This window comes from Prorops nasuta, unplaced genomic scaffold (genome assembly GCF_024137725.1).
Source record: "Prorops nasuta isolate Cenicafe-Biocafe unplaced genomic scaffold, Cenicafe_Pnas_1.2 PNAS00027, whole genome shotgun sequence".
Lineage (NCBI taxonomy): Eukaryota > Metazoa > Arthropoda > Insecta > Hymenoptera > Bethylidae > Prorops > Prorops nasuta.
Genome location: NW_027116824.1, coordinates 357553 through 380057, shown reverse-complemented (window position 1 = coordinate 380057; position 22505 = coordinate 357553). Strand labels below are relative to the sequence as shown.

Sequence of the window (22505 nt, the reverse complement as noted above, 5' to 3'; positions counted from 1 at the left end):
ATAAAACTAGTTTCAGCAGGACGCGTACGCACCATTCCCCCTCTACCAAAGTCAACGGATGCTCTTTCTTGTTCCCGCCCTCTCCCCTATCTCATTATTTTCACCAATCTTCTTTGGTTTTCACACCGTAAATAAATAATGGCAATAATCACCAGTAATCTCTTTCCTCCTTGTCCAAAGTTCACTCAATACTCATAGATCGTAGATCGGTTTTGAATCCTATAGCCTATACAGACAGATTTTACTTGACATTACTGGACGAAACAAATAGCGAAGAATAAAAGATTTCTGTGGATCATAATTTCGGTATTGTATTTACGACATAATAAATATATAGTAATGATTGAGTTAATAAAGTAACAATGTACATTCAATATTTACATTAACTATTATATATTTTAAAAATAAGAATACGCTTAATTATAAATTATTAAAGCCACTCTAAGCTAATTAACAGTTAGTTCAATTATTTAGAAAAGATTTGATGAAAAAGTTTGCTTTATACAATAACAAGTAAAACCAAAATTATATATATATATATATATATATATATATGTTAGTTTCTTAAGAAACGATACAATGAAGGACAATTCGGACTCTACGGCTTATACATATAGTATCTGTTAAATGTATCATTGCATTGTAGTATTGTTATACTTTTATTAGATCTCAATTCTTGAAATTTTAGCCAGTATCGTAAAAATTGTAGAGGTCAGAGTGATAATTCTTAGAAGGCATAATATAATATTCGGTGATTAAGATATAATACTATAAATTTATACCAGCTAGTTGCAGGTTCGGTTATTTTGTGAATATGAACACCAAACGCCAAAAGCTTTGAGCTACCTCAAAAGTTCATCGATATACCAGGCGCTTTTCACAGACCATGACCATGACCAACGTGACTTATAAATCCTAAGCAGGTACTGCTTACTGTTAATTACCTGACTGACCGTGCTTCGGGATGGATGCATTACCCAATAACGGCTTTTTTCGGCATTATTATATTACTCCCCGTTCAGTTCCAAGTACCTACTTACTACACTTATTAGTACATATATTATCCTAATCCAGTACCGCGTTTTTTAGACCTCCGAGCAAAGTGTTTTTCCTTATTGTAGCGTCCTTGCAATATAAAAATAGTGATCTTTAAAGAAATTCGTAATAATTTATAAACTTACAAAACTTTTCAGATAAGTGTTATTGTATAGTTATAAACCAACGAAAAACTATAACTAATCTCTACTTTTTTTTTTAATAACTAAAAAAAGATTGTTTTTTTTTTATGTAAAACCACAATATTTTTATTTATACTGGTTTCACTGTAAAGCATGGAAAATATTAATTAAATGTTAAGTATATATATATATATATATATATATCTACCTGATATTTTTTTACAACGAGATTTTATGTATAAGCTAATAATAATGGAAATTATTGTACTTTTGAGAACGGACAATAAAGTATAGTATTTGGTACAGTCATTTACCCTTGCCTACCATTCATATTTAAGTAATTATTATTGCGGTACACGATGCGCCCCGACGGTCGCGTATACCTGTAATAGAACGATACTTACCCGGCTGCTTCCCTTGCAACCCTATCCTTTCACCCCATTTCTAGTTGCTTTTAAGCATTTTTCATGCCCGGACTAAAATTTTGTCGGTGCTGTCAAATTTAGTAGGACTAACACCTTGCTAGAGTCCGCTAGGAAATGTAAAATCTCGTACATATTTTGCAATAAACTACAAGTGCAATGTTATATGAGGCTGTGAAAATTGTGCCACATCAAACGTTCAGTTTTATGTTATATTTTGATTTATCAAAGTGCCGAAAATGCTCGCGAAAAGATTTATCTTCCTCAGTCTTTTTCTGTTGAACAAATGTTTCACGAGGTCCGAAAAACCTACTGGATTTTACGTGGACAACGGGATGAACCAAACAATTGTGAATAAATATACTACAGTTGCAATTCAAAGGAGCATGGAGTATCAACTTCTGGATATCTTGGAGCTACCCGAAAGGCCGAAGAAAATTGAGAAAAAGTCGAGCATGGTTAAAAGATCCGCTCCTTTGTTTTTATGGAATGTTTACACTAATTCTTTCTTGACGGAAGTCAAGGACAAAGGGGGACATTTGAAAGTGGACGATTTTTCATTAACCGGGTACGACTTGACCTTGATTCGTCAAAGTGACATTATAATGACTTTTGGAGCGCATAATCCACATTCGGTTGATGGTCCGAGAATACATGGTGGTAAACGAGTCTGGTTCGATATCTCGGATGTCCCGATTGGTGAACAAATCATTTCTGCAGAGCTTAGAATGTACAGGAAAATTTCCTCAAATCACAGAAACGATGTTTCTTATACTGTTGAGATTTACCGAGTTGCACGAAACTCAAGAGGAAAGCGTGAAAAACATTTCGTCACATCAACGTAAGTTAATAAAGCTAGATTAAAGTCTTCGTCGAATCTTATCCCATATTTCCATCTTAATAAAATTAGATACTACGTTAATTGTTCCATTTTCTTGTATTAGAAATACGACGGCTGGTCGAGAAGGCTGGATCAATTTGAACGTAACGACAGTTCTAAATTATTGGATAGAAAATCCTAATGAGAATCGAGGAATTTTCATCGGAATTTATTCCATTAATCATACGGGACGTATCTTACGACCAGATGACATTGGAATCATCGGCGTACTTGGAATTCCTGATAAACAGCCCTTCATGGCAGCTTTCTTCAAACATCAAGCAGATCGTAAAGTTTCTTCCAGAAGAAAAAGAGAAACGGGGAAAAAGCTCCCTTTAAGCTCGATTAACATAAGAGCGAGAAATTATTATCATTACGATAGAAATTCAAGAACAAGGCCCTGTGGCATTCAAAGACTTTATGTTAGTTTTAAGGATCTTCAGTGGGACGACTGGATTATAGCTCCCGAAGGCTATGATGCGTTTTATTGCGACGGTGAATGCAGTTTTCCAATTAACAAAGTAAATACTACGAATCATGCAATTATTCAAACTCTTGTTAGTCTTATCAAGCCTGATGAAATTCCAAAGCCTTGCTGTGTACCGGCGAAATTATCACCAATCTCCCTTTTGTATTTTCTTGACGAAAGTAACGTAGTTCTGAAAAAATACAAAAATATGGTAGTTGATAGCTGTAGCTGTTTTTAACAGAGTTTAGCCACTCACTAATCTTTTATTAGTCCTGACTGACTTCATTGGTTTTCATGTATTATACGATTGTTTTATAATAATTAATTGAGATTTATAAAAAAAAATTAATTATATATATTAATAAATTTTTAATCGGTTTCTTCACTCTTTATTTCTATATTACTGTAAATACATGTTCTCATTCTATATAACTAAAATAGATCCTTAACAAAACTAAATTCGTTATTTCTTTTTTGCACTTTTAGGACTTGACAGAGTTATTAATTTGACCCGTCGCGGTGTTCTGCTAGCAATAGTTATTGGCTTGTCTATTTTCAATGGGGTTTTCTTATTACTATCATCTTTTGCTGTAGCATTATCCTCACTTTCATCCATATACACCAATTTTATATCTTCAGTCTCTTCCAAATCTGTAATACTAGGCTGTTCTTCTTGATTTTGCAAAACCTTATCATTGTCGTCTTCAACTTCTGAATTTAACAAATTTTCAGTATTTACATCAACGTCCATTGCACTGTTATCTACATCCGCTACTTTTTCATGATTTTCAGTCACAGCTTCTTTGTAATCACCTATAGAATTTTCAGATGTATACATCTGTCCTAGTTCACCCTCCTGAAAATGAATTATCGAACAATAACCGTCTGTCGATGAGACAATTAAAATTTTACCGTCACTGGACCTAAACAAATTCTTGGTTAATTATCAACTACATATTTTTGTAACATGTGTAATTAAATAATCTTACCAGGAAACATCAGTTAATCTTGTATAATGTATGTTTGAAATTACAGCAATTGGCGAGGTTTGTTGAGTATCGTAAATTAATACCGATCGTTGTGTAGCAACCGCAAAAATAATCCTATAAGGTAAAGCTATTAAAGGTGATGGGCCATTTTTCTGTAGTTTAAAATATACAGGACAACATCGTACTGCAATGGTTGTTTCATCTAAAGATGGTAGTACCATTATTGGTCTAAAACATAATTTATTATTTTAATAAATTATTTTGTAAATATTTGTAAATCTATGAAAATACAAAAATTATAAACATACTCTTTTATGCTGTATCTTGAAAAAATAATAGTAGCATTCATTGTTTTTTCTGTAGCTTCGTGAGGTTCAATTATCCCAGAAGGAACAATAATTAGAACTCCATCTGGAGAAAATGTTAATCTCCTGAAGAAAGATTTAAATGTATCATCATGAAATAAACGAACAATTTTTCCTTCCAACGGATGATCACTTGGTGTTGGTATTTTAGATTTATGCACTTTTTGAATAATTTTCTGTTTCGAAATATCAATTAATCGACATTGCCTGCAGAATATATATTAATAAGTACTAAAGAAGCTAATTAATATTAGTAATATACAATATTTTGACAATACCTATCTGAGCTTATTGTACAAGCATACTGGTTACATGGATCCCACGAAACTCCTTGAACAAAACCTTTATGATCTGATAATAAGCAAGTACTGCGTCCCTTGTGAATATCCCACAAAATTGCAGTGTTATCCACAGAACCTGATATTAAAGAATTGGAATCAGGAGACCAGCTAATATCATAAACATCTTCGATGTGACCTCTTAGTACTTTCCAAGAGCTCCATTGTTCTTTATTTTCACTATTTTCAGCTGTAAAAAATTCACATTCTTCTTTTTGTTTCCACAATACAATATTTGATTCTGAAAATACAATTATTTAATACATGTTGTTAAACTTTATAATTATATCCTTACACAAATGTATTACAAACCATCATCTCCAGAAGCTAAGATATCTTTTGATGGGGAAAATCTGACAATATTTACTGCCTTTTGGTGACGTTCTAAGTCTGCAGCAAATTTTACAACAGCTCCACAATTTTCACTTATAGTCAAATGCCAAATCTATAGAAGGGATTATTATTGTATAACATTCTATTATGGTCTGATAATAAAATTTCATTGTCAAAAAATGCTAAAATTACCAATACATGTGAATCTGCTCCTCCTGTAGCAACACGCCAAAAAGTTTCATTTGTATTTGATTTATACGACCCTGCTTGAATGTCAATGCTTAATACTGGATCGCGATTATGCCAAGAAATTTCAGGAATAGTACACCTCATTATTCTTTCTCAATAATAACAATTGAAAGAATTCTTTTCCGCTCAAAACGTTAAAATCGAAAAATTTACAAACTATTTACATGCGAAAATATTCATATATTTGCTTATACCTGCTTCTGTTTGTCAACTTTCTTCATTGTCAGTATTGTCACATTTTTCCCGCCAGAATCATTTTTTCTCACGTGAATTTAAGTGCATAGCAGAATTATAGACTATAGTTCATCAAGCTCTTAATGTGATTGGTGGATGCTAGGGAAAGTTGTTATGCAGTTTGCAGCCTTGTAGTCTTGCAATTTAATTTGGCATTTAAAATTTAGAGGTTAGAATTATACTTTTCGTTGTAATTAATTATTATACGTACACCATAATATATTAACAATGACAGAATTGACAACGCTAAGGACAGATGGACGAAGACCACTCGAATTAAGACGAATTCGAGTTAGAATGGGAGTTTTTGGTCAGGCTGATGGTAGCTCTTATATCGAACATGGTAACACAAAAATCTTAGCAACAGTCTACGGACCTCATCAGGTAAATATAATTTATTTAATAAATCATTATAATTATTTCTAATATATTAATATAATTTTAAAATGATTATTTAATTGTAATTTTTAGCCTAGAGGTTCTTCATCTAGAAGCACCAGTAATAAGCCCAATAAAGGTATTGTTAATTGTCAATACAGTATGGCAGTATTTTCATTAAGTTCGGGAGAACGTAAAAGAAGGCCACGAGGAGACAGAAAATCACAGGAATATTGTCTACAACTGCAAAGAGCAATGGAAGCTGTGATACATTTGGAGCTTTTCCCTCGTTCTCAAATTGATATATTTATTGAAATCCTACAAGCTGATGGAAGTGATTATTGTGCAACTGTAAATGCTGCTACATTAGCACTTATCGATGCTGGTATTCCAATAAAGGTTGGGTAAAAAAAAATTAAAAAGATATTTTCAAAATAGTTCATAAATTAAATTCTTAATACTTTTAGGATTATGCTGTTGGCTGCACTATAACATTGCCAAACTCTTCATCAATTGAAAACAGTGATACTTTATCCTTAGGAGTGCTAGATGCCAATTCATATGAGGAGAGTGCACCTGGAGTTACTTTATCATATGTAGCATTACCAGGAGACAACACTGAAAACGATCCTGGTCTAGTCGTAGTTGCACATGGTGCAGGTCAAAGACTTCATCTTTCACAGCTTCCAGCTTTGCAGAAGCGGGCATTATGTGGTTGCAAAGACATTAAAGAAACTTTAGATCGTGCTGTAAGATTACATTTAGAAACACATTCTCCCCCTTCACTTTTTTGTGGAAAATATGATTAATCGTTTTAAATAAATAGATAATTAATATTTTTTTAAGTAACAAATGTTATCATTTGAATAAAAGTTATTTAATAGAAAATATGTATGACAAATCTTAAATATATACTAACATACAAAATATATACCTTCCTAGTTATATAGTTCAACAATTTTTACATTGTATATTCTCTTTTAGAATTATATTGGTAATTTATCATATAGATATTATCACACCTTAGCTCCAGGGTATCTTTCCATTAACATAGCGACGCCCTAGAAATATAGCAATTAAATAATATTGGACTAGATTACAAATTTGAAGAGTAACAATATTCAAAAGTAGTTTACCTGCCCACCAGCTGCACAAGCTGCAATTAATCCAAATTGTTGGTCTTCTTTAATAAGTCTATTAGCTGTGTGAGTAGCTAATCTAATGCCAGTTGCAGCAAATGGATGTCCAAGCGATAAAGATCCACCCCAACTATTCCATTTACTTAAATCAGGAACTCCTACTTTACTGCTTCTATTCATATATTTCTGTGCAAATTGATCAGAATCCATAGCTTTCAGGTTTGACAAAATTTGCGCAGCAAATGCTTCATGTACTTCCCAAACACCAATGTCTTTCAATGTCAATTTGGTTTTGTCTAAGATCTATAATAAAATTTGTTTAAAGATTAATGAATAGTCAATTCCAGAAACTTGATCTAAAGAACATGCAGAGTTAACACAGTTTTTAAAAGAAACAAGATTAATAAATTAATATTTTATACTCCATTTATATTTAATCTAATCAAGGCTAAATAAATTAGTGAAATACTATTTACTTTGGGAATGGCATAAGCAGGTCCAAGTAATAATTGATCAACTGGATCTTGAGAAACATATGTAAATTGTCTCAAATAAGCTTTTGGTACAAGACCTAGTTGTTTAGCTTTGGCTTCTGTCATAATTAAACCTGCAGAAGCTCCATCAGTTAAAAATGAAGCATTAGCAGCTGTAACAGTACCGTAAGGCTTCACAAATGCTGGTTTTAATTTTGAAAGCTGCTGCATGGATGAAACACGAATTCCATTATCCTTATTAATAACTTTCTCTACACCTGGAACTATAATAATAAAACAAAGTTTCTTGTGAATTAAACTTATAAGTATTTTATGAAATTGTATGATAATTTTCTGTATTTGTACCTTTAACTGGTATAACATCTGTAAGATTACCCTGTTGTTGAGCTTTAGCAGCAAGTGTGTGAGATCTTAAAGCATATTCATCCTGCTCTGCTCTTGACACCCCAAAGGCTGCAGCTAACCGATCGCCACTGTGGCCCATAGTTTCACCTGTTGAAAATTCTGCCACAGACGGAAGCTAAAAATTATATATTAATTATATATTAAAAACGTTTAAATGCATTCTTAGATGCTCTAAAAGTTATTGACTTACATCCGGAACAAAATGGCCCGGTCTAATGGTTGATAGTAATGCTAGCTTTTGGGGCACAGATTTTGCTTTATTCAGCTGCAGCATGAAATTTCTCATACGTCTACTGTGTCTAATAGGTATATCTGACATAAATTCAACCCCTCCTGCCAGAATTACATCATAAACACCAAGAGAAATCAATCCCATGCCAGTGGTAATAGCTTGATTACTACTGATACATGCCATAGTAACTGTATGGGCAGGAGTATGTTCACTATATCCAGCTGCTAAAGCTGCTTCACGGCCAATATTTGATGTTCTAACTTCTTGCATGACTGTACCATAAATAATATAATCATAAACTTCTTTAGGGATACCAATTTTTTTACGTAAACCACTAAAAAAAATAATAGGAGCTGTAGCAAATATAATTTCTTACAGCTAAATATAATTAAAAAATATACAGCATAGCTTCTCTTGCAAGATCATGGGCCATCAGATTCTTATAATTTGTACCAGATGTCAAAAATGGGGTACGCACACCATCAATATACACAATATTCTTTTTAGGATCCTCAGATTGTGTTACATAAGTTTTATTTAACAAAACTCCACAAGACCGTGTAACGTTTTCTAAAACAATATAAAATTTTATTATTAATACACAAATAAGTATAGAATAGCAGTGAAAGCAAAATTATTTTATCGTTTAATTTAAAAGTCTTAAATAAAATAATGACAAAAACACATTCTTTACACTCTAATCATTCTGGATTGAACTTTGTACTCTCTTCATTACAGCTTTAAATTACTGTATATAATACGTAGATTAATTTTCAATGACGTTTTCTATAATATATTTATCTTAAATTATTATATTTATAAGTAAACTAACGACAGGTAATATTATTTACGAATGAATAAAATATAACTACCGTAATTAGCAAATCCCTGTTTCATCAGGGAACCAGGCTTTATGAGAGACAGCATTTTGCACTTTTGGAAATTATACTTAAAAATATTAGAAAATAGTAAAAGTATTAAATAATTCGAACAAGGCTTATCGATATGGAAGACCTGATTTTAAATAGAACTGGCGAGTGTCAACGGTTAAAACAGTTCAGAAAATTATTTAACGCAAATTCTTAAAATATAAGCCACACTTTAGAGCTCCTGCAGCCTGCTCTCATGAACTGGACTTACTGGACTCTATCTATATGTTTTTACTAGTTGCCTTAGACTTGTCTGTCGGCTGTCTGTCATACATACATAGCTGCAAGCAATAAATAGTAGCACTTGGTAGCAGTCAGCAGAGACAACTGTTAAAGGAACGATCAGTAATTCTATCTTGTGATAGGCCAAAGCTTCCATTAAAGCTAAGTTTTAGCCAATCAAATGATAGAATCACTGATCGCTCCCTCAACAATTGTCTCTGCTGAATGTCGGATGTCCTTGTAATGGCGTAAGTATTAATCTACACTACATTACTTTAGCGATTAACGCTTTCATAAAATATATAGTTACTAATCTAAGGGATCAAAGTACAGTTTGTTTATAACAGTTTGTCATTGTAAGATAAAAATAATAATAAGAAAACCATCGGACCAATGAGCTTTACAGAATCTTCGACGTAATGTGAAATCTGACGAATCCTGCTCACTCCCACCCCTCCCATTATCATCCTACCTGTTACAGGCTGTTATACCGCTGTTACTCCATTCAAAAATTGCTGCTAAAATGTTACTTTTGTCACTTGCCATTTGATTAAAGAAATAGTGCCTAAAAATACTAAAATACTGCAAATTAATGACTGAATAATAGTTTAACGTTCTTCAAAGCTTAATGATTTTTTATTTAAAATTTTGATTATGACATTTTAAAATGGAAGTAGATAATATAGAAGAAGATAATAGTATGCCATTGAAGGATATACTTCCTAAAAACAATTATGATACAGATGATGTCGATATTCCTTTGGTTAAGCCTATCATAACAGATTGGGATGTATTTTTACTCATTAGTTCAATTTTAATGCATCTTGTTGATACAGTAATTGACATTAGCTTAGCTGTACGGTACCTATTGGCTAATAAAATACATTATTTTATATGGACTGCAGCTATGATAATTATACCATCTCTTATAAATGTTATTATAAGTAATAGAATGCAACAACAAGATCAAAAGGTAATTAAAATAAAATGAGCATTTAACAATTTGTTTTTTCTAATGTCTTATTTCTACAATAAAGCAGGGTCAAGTCGCATCTAATGAAGAAGATCCAGGACCTAAGAAATCTCTAAGAAATAAGATCTGTTTTACTATAGCCATTATTCTACAATTAGCTCCAGTTTTTCATTATGCTACAGTATTAAAATATGCTTTGAAGTCAAGAAAGTGTGGTAGACAAGGAGATAGAACTGGAAAGAAGCATTATTACATTAAAATGCTGAAGGAAGATCAAGATGTTTCATTGCTCCGAATATTTGAGTGTTTTTTAGAAGCAGCACCACAGCAAGTTTTGCAGTTATCTATTCTTTTAAAGAATTATCACAACAACTTTAATATTGAATGTATTTGCTTTTCTATCATGCATTTGTACATAAATTTAGCATGAGACGTTTCCATTAATTCAGTTAATTAAAATTGTAGTTATTCACCAAGTTGTCAGTATTCTTAGCTCTTTGGGAAGTATGAGCTGGGCTATGGCTAGTTATAATGAAAGTATTCGATTGGCTCAGCATGATAAACCAAATATTAATAAGAAAGCTTATATTGCTCAATTTTGTTGGCATTTTCTTATTACTGGTAATAACTCTATTATTTTTTGACACACTTAATTAACAACAAGAATTAACAAAGTTTTTTTTGCAGTATCAAGAATTTTGTCAATAAGTATGATAGCAAGTATATGGCCTATATATGCTGTACTCGCATGTGTATGTCATTGGCTAGCAATGACCTTTTTAATTGTATGTGAATCTCAGGGAGTTTTGGAATTTTGTCGAAACTACAATCAAGCTCCACATATTACAGCAAAGTTTAAAGAAAGATTTTTATCTTTTTTATTTGCATTAGTTATAGGAATTGTTCATATATTTATTTATTTAAATCCTATAGATGGAAAAACATTTTATAGGCATATCATTTATTATTCAATATGTTTTGCAGAGAATGTATCAGCTAGTATTTTATGGGCTCTTTACTGTGGTGAAGCAGCTCAGAATGCTTGGTATTATGAGACAATCTTAAGTGTATCTAATCTTTCATTTATTCTTGGAATCGCAGGTTTACTACTATATTATACAATTTTTCATCCATCATTCAAAAAAAACAAAAATCGTAATAGTCCAGAGAAAGAAGAAAACTAAAAGACTTGATATTTTATACTGATACTCAATATAGCATATTCATTGCTAGTAAATAGTATAATACTGTAATACCATATAAGTTCATTATTTTTGTATATTATTTATTTATATGAAGCTTTTATCACATTGCCATCATTCCTGTATTTATAAATTTAATTAAAATTATTATATAAGATAAAATATTAATTAAACAAAAAAATATATAAGGAGACTATTAATTTATCATATTATCTCTATTTTATATTTTATACTATTTCTCATATTGATATTTGTACAATTTGGTCTAATTAAATAATTTTTACAAACAATGCAAAGCATCTATTTATTTTTTGTATCATGGCTCATAACAGAATTTCACACATAAAACTTTTAAAAACTGATATAATAATTTAAAGAATAATTTAAAACATATATAAACATTAAAATTCAGAATCTTAAGAGAATCTACTGTTCGTTAAACAACTTGATTTTCACACAACACTATTGGCAACACAAATATTTCGAATATTTTTTTAATATGCTTTTAAGGAATGTAATAAATAATTGTGAGAATTAAACATATATAATATCTAAGTAAAAATTAGGACATGTCAAACTTGAATTAGTCGACTGGATTTTGAATGACTATTAATATAAATTCTTTGTCAGGAGCTACCATTACTTCATGCTTTTTACTACGTATACGTAAAAAAGTTAAATCATTTGTTGGATCCAAATCACGAATTACAGATCTTGCTTTATCTGACAGTTGGCTGATTAAACCTGCATATTGCACTGTTGTAGTATTATCTAATGTTGATTTGATCGGAATTCCTGAAAAATAGGTTTAAAATTTAATAAAATTATAATAATAATGAAATAAAGTAAGCTCTAATATAACAAATTACCTTCTGAGTTAACGACAATCGTCCCTACAACTCCTTTATGAGATTGAATACGTTTCATGGTTTCTTCGACTTCTTGAGCCTATAAAAATATAACTTTTGTAACAAAAGCATACATTTCAAGTTTATAATACTACACTGCATTATTACCATTTTTAACAATTGTTCCTTCAAGGTATAAACTGCAAAATCCTGATGATTATATTCTAAATTATACGTTTATTAGGTTAATGTGACTCATATAGACATAAGCGACATAAGTGACAGACCAATGAATTAACAGTAACATTCAGATTCAGCACAAGGCAAAAAAGCAGTTATGCAAATGTTGAGCAATTCTTTTTAAACATATACTACTATTGGATAAAATTGTGAGATCTAAAAGTAATAGCCAATAACATACATCGCTCCCTCACAGTTGTGTCTACCAAACTTTGAATATCAATAATACCATCGATAGCATAGGCCGTGTTCCGTTATTGACTTAGTAATCTATAGTTTGCGTGACATAAACTATAGATTTTCAGTACTCACAGTCAATAACGGAACACGGCCATAGTCACCTATCACAAATTCACAAAACAGCGTTGCCAAGAATGTCAAGTCTACCATGTTGGAAGACGAGTGCGTTCACGGGACAGGTGACAGGTGACAGATGACAGAGGACAGAGGTGTGAAAGAGACTTAAGAGTTAAAGACATTGACCAGTGACCTGCAGTGACCACAGGAGTAACTGACGCTAACTGCTTGTTTTAGTGTTTTTATTTGTCAATAGCAGTCAATAGTGTATAGAGGTGTTCAGTATCGATGCATTTGCACAGTTGTGTATATTATGTATATAGAAATTAAATGCTCGGCTATTATTAATAAGACAGTTTTTACAAATCACTAAATATATTTTTCATTTGTTCTAAAGAAACTTATAATCTATGTAATAGTTTTTATTAAGAAAAAACAAACCAATTGTTATAAAATTAACAATGGCATTGACTAATATTTTACTGCTTAGCCAAATAACAGGATATATTATAGCTTTTATATTATCGCTCTGTATTATTGTTCCAATGAGTTTGCATGAAAGTGAATTCAGGTAATAATTGAAATGTTAATTTAAAAATTAGGTATTAGATTATCATATTAAAATATAATAAATATTGATTACTATGATTTACAGAGGACACTGCTTATTATTTTCAACTGGTGCTTGGCAAGAAACGGATGGTCAACTAGTTGTAAACTGGGCATCTAATGCCTATTGTAATTACACAATATTTGTTGGCATATTACTTCTACTTACATCTGGTATTCAAATTTATCGACTTTCTATACTTTTGTATCATGGAGAAGATAGCTCTTTCTTTTCTGCTTTTGTGGATGTTGTTAGCTGTATACTTTTCACAATGATTACTTTAATCGCAGCTATAATTGTAACCTTGGGTTTTATGGCATGGTGTCAATGTATGATTAAAAGATTTCCTTCCTGTGAACTGGCAGCAGGAAATGATATTGATAAAGCTGATGGTATATATACCCTTGGTTTTCATATTGAATTAGGTGTTGCACAATTTGGAATATGGTGTAGCTTGTCTACTTGGGTTGGTTTATCTGTGTTTGCTGTTTTAAAGTTACTAAAATACCATCAATTGGAAAATATGAAAGTTTCTATGTATAGAGAAAGACAAAGATTAATAGAATCTACTAGTGATATAACACCTGTGGAAGAAATCAGCTAAACTGTAAATGGTATGAAAAATTTTTTTAACATTTGTTCGAAAGCATAAGAAATGAAAATGTAGTAATTAAACTATATTAGTTTTTCTTTACTAATGAAGATACAACAAAATGAAAATGAATAATTGTGTTAGAACTTTATTTACTATTAAGTATTGTTCCATCTTATGGTAAACATCCTAGTAAACTTAGGGGGTTGGTAAAGCTTCAAAATGATAATAAAATTTACTACAGTTTATAATTGACATCGAAAAGGTAAAGTTTATCAATGGTAGAAAAATGAGTCTTTTATGATGAAATATATATTGTTGAACCCCAGCAAATGTTCTGTGTAAAAGGTGTTAAAAAAAATTATTTTATTTAAAATACATTATATAATAAAATTGTTTTTTTATATAACATAAAAAGTATATTATTGATTTTTGCACCATTTGTGTGTGTGTGCTTGACAAGTGTTATCAGATGAGTGTTTGATACATATTAAAGTTGTACATAACCACTGTAAAAATGTAATTGTTTTAATATTAAACATTAAGAATGATTCATTAATTTGTTACAAGGCACTTGCAAATGTTCCTTCAAATAACTTGTGTAGTTAGAGGTGAAAATATAAAATATTTTTTAATATTATTTTAACCGATATTCTTATACTATAATTGGTATAAGCAAATCTTAAATTGTAAGTGTCACTTAGAGTTATGCATTAATATATAATTTTTTATATATTAGAAACATCAAATGGTTATTTTTTCATAATATTTATAATGTAAAAAACCAAAGATATTTATGTTTACAATTGCTTTAACAATTCATATTTTTGTAATATTTTTTATAATATATTCTTAATATAAAAACATATCATAACTATTGTTTATTCATCACAACTGTTATTTTCAAATAAAAATAATTTAATTTTTATTCAGTAAGATTAATTACTTGTGTATAGATTATATATAATGTATTTAATGAAATCCAATTAGAGTTATATTTTATAAAAATTTCAAGATGTTAACAGTTTTAATCTCAAATATAAATTATATTATTTTATATGGGTTTCTTACAAATACCAAGAGCATTTCTTCGGCTGCCAGCAGGACACTGTCTTTTTGGAGCTTGAATTATTATGAAGGGTGCTATTTCTGTTGGTACGCATTCTACTGTAAAGGTAGTTTCATTTACACCTAATACACCATCTGGATCACAGGGACCACCAATTGTTCTCAAAGCATAACATGTATTATTATATCTGACTAAACCATCTTCCATACATGGATTAGGCACACATTGAGGTACAGCCCTTTCTTCATTTAAAACAACATAATAATGCTTTCTACATGGACCTTGTTTATAAGCTTCAAAGCATGAATCATTCAGAGGAAAGTAAAGAAATCTTGGTCTACAATCACAAATCCATGTACTATTTGAACTATCGCCAGGATAAAGAAGCATATTTTTTGGACATTGGCCAGGAATTGATACTGGTATACGCTCTGAAATCTATAATAAATCTATTATTACTTACAACCAATAAAATAGAATCATCAAGATCTAGCATTGTTCTTTTTACACCTATCATGATTCTTTAACAATAAAAATAGAGGATTTCTTTCTAGAAAATATTACCACTTTCTTATTTCCACTTAAATGAGATAATTCCTCATCATCTGGGAAAACAATATCTTGACACCACATAACATAATTAAACATCAGAAATAAGCTCCCATATAATAACCACTTCATTTTATATTTTATAATATTTTTTTCTGATATGAAAATAAGATATTTAGATTGATATTTAAATATTGTCACTAACAGTTATTGCATATTATTATATAAAATCGTTCTATTCAATGAGATAAAGAGTTTGTAGAGTAAATTTAAGATAAAACATTGTACCACCACAACCTAGAGTGACCCTCTGCTCTCAAGGTTAACCAGTATCAAATAAAAAAAATACATGAATACTGACCAGCTATTAAGTATTGCCATAGGCTCACACAGCAAATATCCCTGAACTTTACATTGAAATGTGTATATGTATTGTAACAAAGAAGTGGAAAATGGAAAACATTTGTAACAGGAAAATACCACATTTAATTCTTGAGATTGCAGCAAAGATAAATATTTTTTTTACAGAATTACTTTACATTCATAGGATCAATTATTTTTTTATGTAACATTTATTATTTCTTGTACAATAATATTTATAGAGCACCATACAGCTTACAGTCTTTAATAAATTAAATTGAAAGTTAATTTGAAAGTATATTTACATTGAATAAATTTTTAATACCATTTAAACATTACAGATATTAAAAAATTAAAGTTTATTTCATTTTTAAGTAGGGGATAGTAGCACCTCATCCTAGCTTTCCATTTGTTTGTTTTGAATCAATAGCGATAGCATACTCTATTTTATTTAAATTAGGTAAAGAAACAAATAATTTAAATAGTTTTACAAATTCAAGAGGTTTTAACTGCCCAAATTCAGTGAAAATATTGTAATCATAAGATATCAAATGCTCTCCACAGCCAGGAGCCCACCTCCTACAATAAATAAGTTGTCTTAAATATAAAATGACTCTTTAAATAATTATTAGTTACTTCAGCTGGGATAGCTGTACTTACTCTAATTCTGGTATTACTCTGGTTTTGCGAGAATACAAATTATGGCGAAGAAATAACCAAAATAATTTCAAATCTTCTTGAGCAATAAAGTCAGTATAAAAATTGGATTTTGGTTCTAATTTTGTAATATACATGAACTCATCATCATCTTTATACAAATCAATTTCGATTTTTCTTTTGTAAATTTTTCTTGTCTTTGGAAAAAATGCTTTTCTGTTGACACAACCAAGAATCTCATAATTAAACAGCAACTGAAACAATATAGCTTTTGATGTATAATATGAATAGTTATCAGTGTCACTGAATGTCAGCATCTGAAAAATATTGTACATGAATTGTATAGCTAAATAAATATATCTACAGTATTTATACATATAAAATGCAGAGCTTTTAAGATTTAATATTATTTAATTGAGTACTAACCTGCCACATGGATGGTGGAACTGCTAAATAAAATCTAACCCTTCCAAATTTCATAATATTGTTTCCATAAATTGTATTAAGTAGAATGAAACTAATAAAGAATTTATTCATCGCAATACCAACAAAGTTTAAATATACTTCTTCTTCCCATTTCTTCTCTGTGAAACATTTAAATGTCTCTTCCACGTTATATTTATGTTTAGATTGAAATTGTTTAATTTTAAATAAATTTACATGTTTCAACTCCAAACAATTAGGATACTTTCCTTGTAGCTTTTCAACTGAAGAATGATATATTGGATTTTCTTCAAATAGATATATTTTTTTAACACCAGCTTTTAATAACTCTTTGGTTAAATAGCAAGGTCCTGGATTTACTTCTACTGTAGCTGCAGAACTTTTAATAAGGTCTGAAGCTATTAATGTTGCAAATTTTCTGGCTACATTTTCTTCAAAAAGATATATTGCATTTACTTTTTCATTACGTTTATAATTAGCTTTACAAAGCTTAGGATCAAAACTTTTTACATTTTCGATTATATCCTCTTCAACAGTTTCACATTGTTGTATACCTAAAGTAGTGCACATGTGATTTGTTGATACAATTTGAAAAATCTTAGAAAAATTTGAACCTATTTTATTAAGCTCCAAAAATTTAATGATATTATACTTAAAAAAAACATTTCTTTGTAAATAATTAAGATATCTTTTGTGAAGCATAATTAATGAGAACACTATTATTTTAAATATTAGATAAACTCATATAATTAAAGTAACTAATATTTTATATATCTTCATGTAAAAACCAATAGAAAATTCATTTGTTTTTATCATTAAGAAAACTCATGTATGAACTGTAAACAAGTGTTTAGGTTAATATTTGTATTGTAAATGAAATTTGAAAAGCATCTTAAACCTAGTACTACATAAAAATAAATTAGGTTTATTGAAATTATAAAGTGACATTTAAAAAATGAAATTACACTTTAAAAACTTTGTATACAAATTTTTTTGTTATATTAGGATTATAACATAACCGACGTAACATACTCCTCCTTGCCCACCCATACGAGCTTTAAAATACATGAGTTACCGTCAAAGATTGTGGGAGTTTGAGACCCCCACCATGACCCTTATTCCTTAACTTGTAAGCGCAAGGGAATTAAAGTGGGGGTGTCGAATTCCCACAATCTTTCGTAAGTGTTACAATATCACTTCAGGGCTGAAACATTGCGGCATTTGCGGCTAAAGTCGAATGCTATCTATTTACACGTCATAAAATTACACCACATGATAATAATATGGTTTTATTCTTATTTAAACTGGAGATATTAAAAAATATGCTAGAACATAAATAAGTGTATCCTTAAATTTGTCAATAATAAGCAAAATTGCAGAGGGTAAGTGTTTAAAACCAATCCAAATATCCATTTAGAATACTATTAAATTGTTTAAAACTTTACTACTTGTCAATGTTCACTCAGTTTTATTATTATTTTAAATTATGCATTGTTTTATTTATAGGGATAACAGTGTTTAACACATTAATACTAATAAATATAGATTATAGTTCCACCATGGCCCAAAGTGCTCCTTTAGTAGCACGAATTGTAGCCTTGTCTGTTTCTGCAACTAGGAAAGCAGGTAAAATAATTCGTGATGTAATGAGACAAGGAGGGTTAAATATAGTTGAAAAAGGTGAAAATGATCTACAAACAGAGGCTGATCGAAGTGCTCAAAGATGTATTATTTCCTCTTTAAATTCACAATTTCCAAATATTACAATTATTGGGGAAGAAGGATCATCAAATTGTGATGTACCATCGGACTGGATTGTTAGTGACTTAGATGAGGAAATATTGAATTTGGAATTTCCATCGCATCTCAGTGATATTGACCCTAAAAATCTATGTGTTTGGGTTGACCCATTGGATGGTATTTTGAAATTTTCTCAATTTAAATTTTTTAACTATTGCTTTTTCAAACTGCAACAATTTTCTTTAGGTACATCGGAATACACACAGGGCCTTGTTGAACATGTGACAGTACTAGTAGGAGTAGCAGTTGGTGATAGAGCAATTGGTGGTGTGATTCATCAACCCTATTATCAAAGTGAGAGTGGTTTACTTGGAAGAACTTTATGGGGTATTGATGGAGTAGGCTATGGAGGTTTTAATCCAGTTCATCCACCAGAAGGAAAAAGAATTATTACAACTACTAGGTAAATTTACAAACTCAATTGCTCATATTATTATTAATATGAACATGAGAAAACTACAGTTTTTGCACTTTTTCAGATCTCATTCAAACAAGACTGTCCAAATTGCCATAGATGCTATGAAACCTGATGAAATTATTCGTGTTGGTGGAGCTGGCCATAAGGTAAATATATAAATTTTAATATATTTTTAATTTGGCGACAGTAGTTCATTGATTATACTTTCATTCTATGAAGGTAATACTTCTATTGGAAGGAAAAGCACATGCATATGTATTTGCCAGTAGTGGATGTAAAAGATGGGACACATGCGCACCAGAAGCAGTTCTTTATGCAATAGGAGGATCACTGACTGATTTATACGGAGAAAGATATTCCTATACCTCACATACAGAATATGCAAATAAGAAGGGAGTTCTAGCCACTGGGCCAGGACAACATCATCAGTGGTATTTAAGTCATATTCCAGATGAAGTTAAACAAAAATTACATTAATCCACTACAGCAATGGCGGCTCTGTAATATTGCATCATATATAAACAGTAATTTATTTAACAATGGAGTAAATGTATACAAATTAATTATATAAATTTGACTAGAATAGAAAGATAAAAATATAAAAATAAAAATTATTTTGGTTAAAAGGAATTGTCTTTTACATTATTCCTGTGATAATAATTAGAAACTTAAAATTCTATATAAACGTGGAAATATACTTTTCACCATTTCATATGTAAAACCTTAATGTATAGCTATACATGTGTATTCCCTCCAGTATAAAATATTATATTTTTATAAATTTGACTTAACCATATTCCGTAGATCCCGACGTAGAATTTTACCAGAAGCAGTTTTTGGTATATTATCAACAAATTTGATACCGCCTCGTAATCTTTTGTGGCTGGATACACGCTCTGAAATTATATATAGAAAATAAAGTAACCTTTTGTAATGTTACTACTTAAGAATATAAAATATATCTTTTTACCAGCTAGGTATTTATGAATCTCATTAGCAGTGATGTTACAAGTATTATCTTTTACTACAAAAGCCATTGGTAATTCCCCAACTTCTTCATTTGGCACTCCAATAACAGCAGCATCTTTAATTCCGAGACAAGTTAATAATACAGCTTCCAGTTCAGCAGGAGGAACTTGAAAACCTTTATATTTAATTAATTCTTTTATTCGATCTACAATAAAGAAGAACCCGTCCTCGTCATAATATCCGATATCTCCTGTATGTAGCCAACCATCCTTATCAATAGTAGCATCTGTAGCATTTTTATTATTGCAATAACCTTTCATAATTAAATCTCCTTTAAAACATAATTCGCCTTGCCTATAAGGTCCTAAAGGGGTGCTACAATTTGGCTTATCAATTGGTACCACTTTTCCTATTAATTATTTCCAATTACAATATTAACAAAAATATTCAGTTTGTAGATTATAGTTATTTATTTGATAAAAGTTTAGTAATATATCTTGTAGTATCTTACCTGAAATACCTGAAACTAATACACCAACACTACCATATTTAAATTTTCCTGGTGGTGAACTAGTTACAGCTAATGAAGACTCTGTTAAACCATATGCTTGTCTTATTTCAGTGATATTTAACCTGTTAACAACAGCTCTCTGGAGTGCTTCTGACAGAGGTGCTGCTCCACACCTAAGGACAAGTCATTGTTAATGACATCACTGATGTGAATATATTAAAGAAAATATTTTTAAGGCATCGTCACCATATATTTTGTACAGATGAAAGATCATATTGATCCACTAAAGGATGCTTAGCTAAAAATGTCATAAGTGGTGGCACTAAAGTTAAATTCTGAATTTTGTAGTTTTGTATTGTCTCCAAAAATAATTTTTCTTCAAATCGTGATAATATCACATTAGTAGCTCCGTTCAATAAAAGTACTATCATAACTGTAAATGCATAAGTATGAAAGAAAGGAAGCAGGCCTAAAGCATTTCTGTCACTTCTAGCAAATGGCAATTCTGGTTGCATGAGGTGTTGAAATATTGTAAAATAATTCTTGTCTGTCAACATAACTCCTTTTGGAAGGCCAGTTGTTCCACTAGAGCATAAGATCGCAGCTACATGAGACTTTATATCCATTATCTTAGTAATCTTAAATTCATTCATTTCATCTTTTGAAATATTAGATATCAAATTTTTCATAGTTGGTAAATTTACTGTAGGATTATCATATAATAGTACTAATTTTGGTGACCATGATAATTTATTAGCTACTTTTTGCACCACTTGTGATGCCATAGGTGATATAAAAATATACTTTGGTTTGGAGATGCAAAGGGAATGCTCTAATTCTCTTTCTGTATATAATGGATTCAATGGACATATAGCACAACCCAAATAAAAAGTAGCACAAACTGGTATACAAAAGTTTAAATTATTTTCACTACATATGGCTAGACGGTCATCCATTTTTACTCCATCTTTTTTTAAAAAAATAGCCAACTTTCTAGTATCATCATAAATTTGTTTAAAGGTTCTTTCTTCATTAGTATGTGCATTGATCTAAAATAAATTAATTAAACAATTAAAAATTATAGTGTAAAATAATGTCAAAGTTTTTAAAAAAATTTTTACCTGTGCTACTTTAGTTTTATGTTCTGCAATTTTATGTATTAATAGCTCTCCTAGAGATCCTTTATCTATTTGGAGTAAAGCGGATAGTGGAGGGCCGTGTAAAATATTTGATTCATTTTGCATCTTTAACTCCATTTTTATATATTTAAATAATTAAGTAATGTGAGCACTAATTGCATATGTAATATTATCATGCGCTCTTATATAATCATATAACCACGTCAATAAAAAAATGTTAAATTATTTTTTTTTTCTTTTGTGAAATTACTGTTAATCTTTAACTGATAGCACATGAAATACTTTATAAAGTTTTGTATTGTATTTATTTCTATTGAAAGTAATATATTATAAAACTTAGATTATATAATTGTTAATTTAATTTGATACATAAGCAGTGCGATTACCATATCTTCTTCTTTAGAATCAGTTTTAGAAATCTCTTTGTAAAAAATAATGTTTACATTGGTTTACATGTGATTTATATAATCATACGGTTACGACATAATGCAGTGAAAATATGTAGGTACATACGTGCCTAAGGATGTAGTTGTAGACTCACCCTAATGACTGGTTCCTGGCATTCCTTTAA

At 30.2% G+C, this 22505-nt stretch overlaps 11 protein-coding genes across 16 annotated transcripts; 5 read left to right on the top strand and 6 right to left on the bottom strand.

The window, feature by feature from the left end:
• Window positions 1–1654: 1654 nt before the first annotated feature.
• On the top strand, window positions 1655–3187 carry LOC136782657 (protein 60A-like). Its single transcript, XM_066742252.1, has 2 exons — window positions 1655–2441; window positions 2545–3187. Exons 1-2 carry the CDS (start codon window positions 1840–1842, stop codon window positions 3185–3187), a joined length of 1245 nt encoding a protein of 414 aa, XP_066598349.1. The 5' UTR covers window positions 1655–1839.
• A 141-nt stretch (window positions 3188–3328) lies between these two features.
• On the bottom strand, window positions 3329–5461 carry Caf1-105 (chromatin assembly factor 1, p105 subunit). The gene is made up of 6 exons (XM_066742132.1): window positions 5167–5461; window positions 4954–5086; window positions 4582–4882; window positions 4247–4510; window positions 3939–4166; window positions 3329–3872 (listed from the first exon to the last, which is right to left on the bottom strand). The coding sequence occupies exons 1-6, from the start codon at window positions 5305–5307 to the stop codon at window positions 3413–3415; spliced, it is 1527 nt and encodes a 508-aa protein (XP_066598229.1). The 5' UTR covers window positions 5308–5461; the 3' UTR covers window positions 3329–3412.
• A 115-nt stretch (window positions 5462–5576) lies between these two features.
• Window positions 5577–6653, top strand: Ski6 (exosome complex component Ski6). The gene is made up of 3 exons (XM_066742144.1): window positions 5577–5841; window positions 5929–6234; window positions 6303–6653. Exons 1-3 carry the CDS (start codon window positions 5686–5688, stop codon window positions 6642–6644), a joined length of 804 nt encoding a protein of 267 aa, XP_066598241.1. The 5' UTR covers window positions 5577–5685; the 3' UTR covers window positions 6645–6653.
• Window positions 6654–6669: 16 nt separating this feature from the next.
• Mtpbeta (mitochondrial trifunctional protein beta subunit) lies at window positions 6670–9227 on the bottom strand. Its single transcript, XM_066742133.1, has 7 exons — window positions 8978–9227; window positions 8507–8675; window positions 8064–8439; window positions 7814–7988; window positions 7451–7731; window positions 6972–7277; window positions 6670–6896 (listed from the first exon to the last, which is right to left on the bottom strand). The coding sequence occupies exons 1-7, from the start codon at window positions 9030–9032 to the stop codon at window positions 6852–6854; spliced, it is 1407 nt and encodes a 468-aa protein (XP_066598230.1). The 5' UTR covers window positions 9033–9227; the 3' UTR covers window positions 6670–6851.
• A 143-nt stretch (window positions 9228–9370) lies between these two features.
• Window positions 9371–11480, top strand: LOC136782604 (XK-related protein 4-like). Of its 5 annotated transcripts, none has more exons than XM_066742139.1 (5): window positions 9371–9504; window positions 10162–10229; window positions 10297–10615; window positions 10695–10850; window positions 10917–11480. In XM_066742139.1, exons 2-5 carry the CDS (start codon window positions 10164–10166, stop codon window positions 11411–11413), a joined length of 1038 nt encoding a protein of 345 aa, XP_066598236.1. In that variant the 5' UTR covers window positions 9371–9504; window positions 10162–10163; the 3' UTR covers window positions 11414–11480. The 5 variants fall into 5 exon arrangements, with proteins under 5 accessions (XP_066598236.1, XP_066598235.1, XP_066598234.1 ...); XM_066742138.1 differs by having other exon boundaries at window positions 10294–10615; XM_066742137.1 differs by having other exon boundaries at window positions 9433–9504; window positions 10093–10229; window positions 10294–10615.
• Window positions 11481–11750: 270 nt separating this feature from the next.
• On the bottom strand, window positions 11751–12603 carry robl (roadblock). The gene is made up of 3 exons (XM_066742147.1): window positions 12448–12603; window positions 12301–12379; window positions 11751–12226 (listed from the first exon to the last, which is right to left on the bottom strand). The coding sequence occupies exons 1-3, from the start codon at window positions 12448–12450 to the stop codon at window positions 12015–12017; spliced, it is 294 nt and encodes a 97-aa protein (XP_066598244.1). The 5' UTR covers window positions 12451–12603; the 3' UTR covers window positions 11751–12014.
• Window positions 12604–12872: 269 nt separating this feature from the next.
• On the top strand, window positions 12873–14667 carry LOC136782608 (transmembrane protein 179). The gene is made up of 2 exons (XM_066742145.1): window positions 12873–13387; window positions 13472–14667. Exons 1-2 carry the CDS (start codon window positions 13278–13280, stop codon window positions 14028–14030), a joined length of 669 nt encoding a protein of 222 aa, XP_066598242.1. The 5' UTR covers window positions 12873–13277; the 3' UTR covers window positions 14031–14667.
• A 233-nt stretch (window positions 14668–14900) lies between these two features.
• LOC136782609 (uncharacterized) lies at window positions 14901–15925 on the bottom strand. The gene is made up of 2 exons (XM_066742146.1): window positions 15652–15925; window positions 14901–15525 (listed from the first exon to the last, which is right to left on the bottom strand). The coding sequence occupies exons 1-2, from the start codon at window positions 15766–15768 to the stop codon at window positions 15073–15075; spliced, it is 570 nt and encodes a 189-aa protein (XP_066598243.1). The 5' UTR covers window positions 15769–15925; the 3' UTR covers window positions 14901–15072.
• A 260-nt stretch (window positions 15926–16185) lies between these two features.
• On the bottom strand, window positions 16186–18144 carry mtTFB2 (mitochondrial transcription factor B2). Its single transcript, XM_066742140.1, has 3 exons — window positions 17080–18144; window positions 16657–16970; window positions 16186–16575 (listed from the first exon to the last, which is right to left on the bottom strand). Exons 1-3 carry the CDS (start codon window positions 17797–17799, stop codon window positions 16389–16391), a joined length of 1221 nt encoding a protein of 406 aa, XP_066598237.1. The 5' UTR covers window positions 17800–18144; the 3' UTR covers window positions 16186–16388.
• Window positions 18145–18297: 153 nt separating this feature from the next.
• On the top strand, window positions 18298–19792 carry LOC136782606 (3'(2'),5'-bisphosphate nucleotidase 1). Of its 2 annotated transcripts, XM_066742142.1 has the most exons (5): window positions 18307–18479; window positions 18604–19014; window positions 19084–19300; window positions 19377–19461; window positions 19535–19792. In XM_066742142.1, exons 2-5 carry the CDS (start codon window positions 18657–18659, stop codon window positions 19790–19792), a joined length of 918 nt encoding a protein of 305 aa, XP_066598239.1. In that variant the 5' UTR covers window positions 18307–18479; window positions 18604–18656. The 2 variants fall into 2 exon arrangements, with proteins under 2 accessions (XP_066598238.1, XP_066598239.1); XM_066742141.1 differs by having other exon boundaries at window positions 18298–18479; window positions 18604–19300.
• Window positions 19793–19816: 24 nt separating this feature from the next.
• LOC136782601 (luciferin 4-monooxygenase) lies at window positions 19817–22337 on the bottom strand. The gene is made up of 6 exons (XM_066742131.1): window positions 22321–22337; window positions 21917–22244; window positions 21042–21844; window positions 20796–20968; window positions 20286–20693; window positions 19817–20211 (listed from the first exon to the last, which is right to left on the bottom strand). Exons 2-6 carry the CDS (start codon window positions 22049–22051, stop codon window positions 20090–20092), a joined length of 1641 nt encoding a protein of 546 aa, XP_066598228.1. The 5' UTR covers window positions 22052–22244; window positions 22321–22337; the 3' UTR covers window positions 19817–20089.
• Between the last annotated feature and the right edge of the window lie 168 nt (window positions 22338–22505).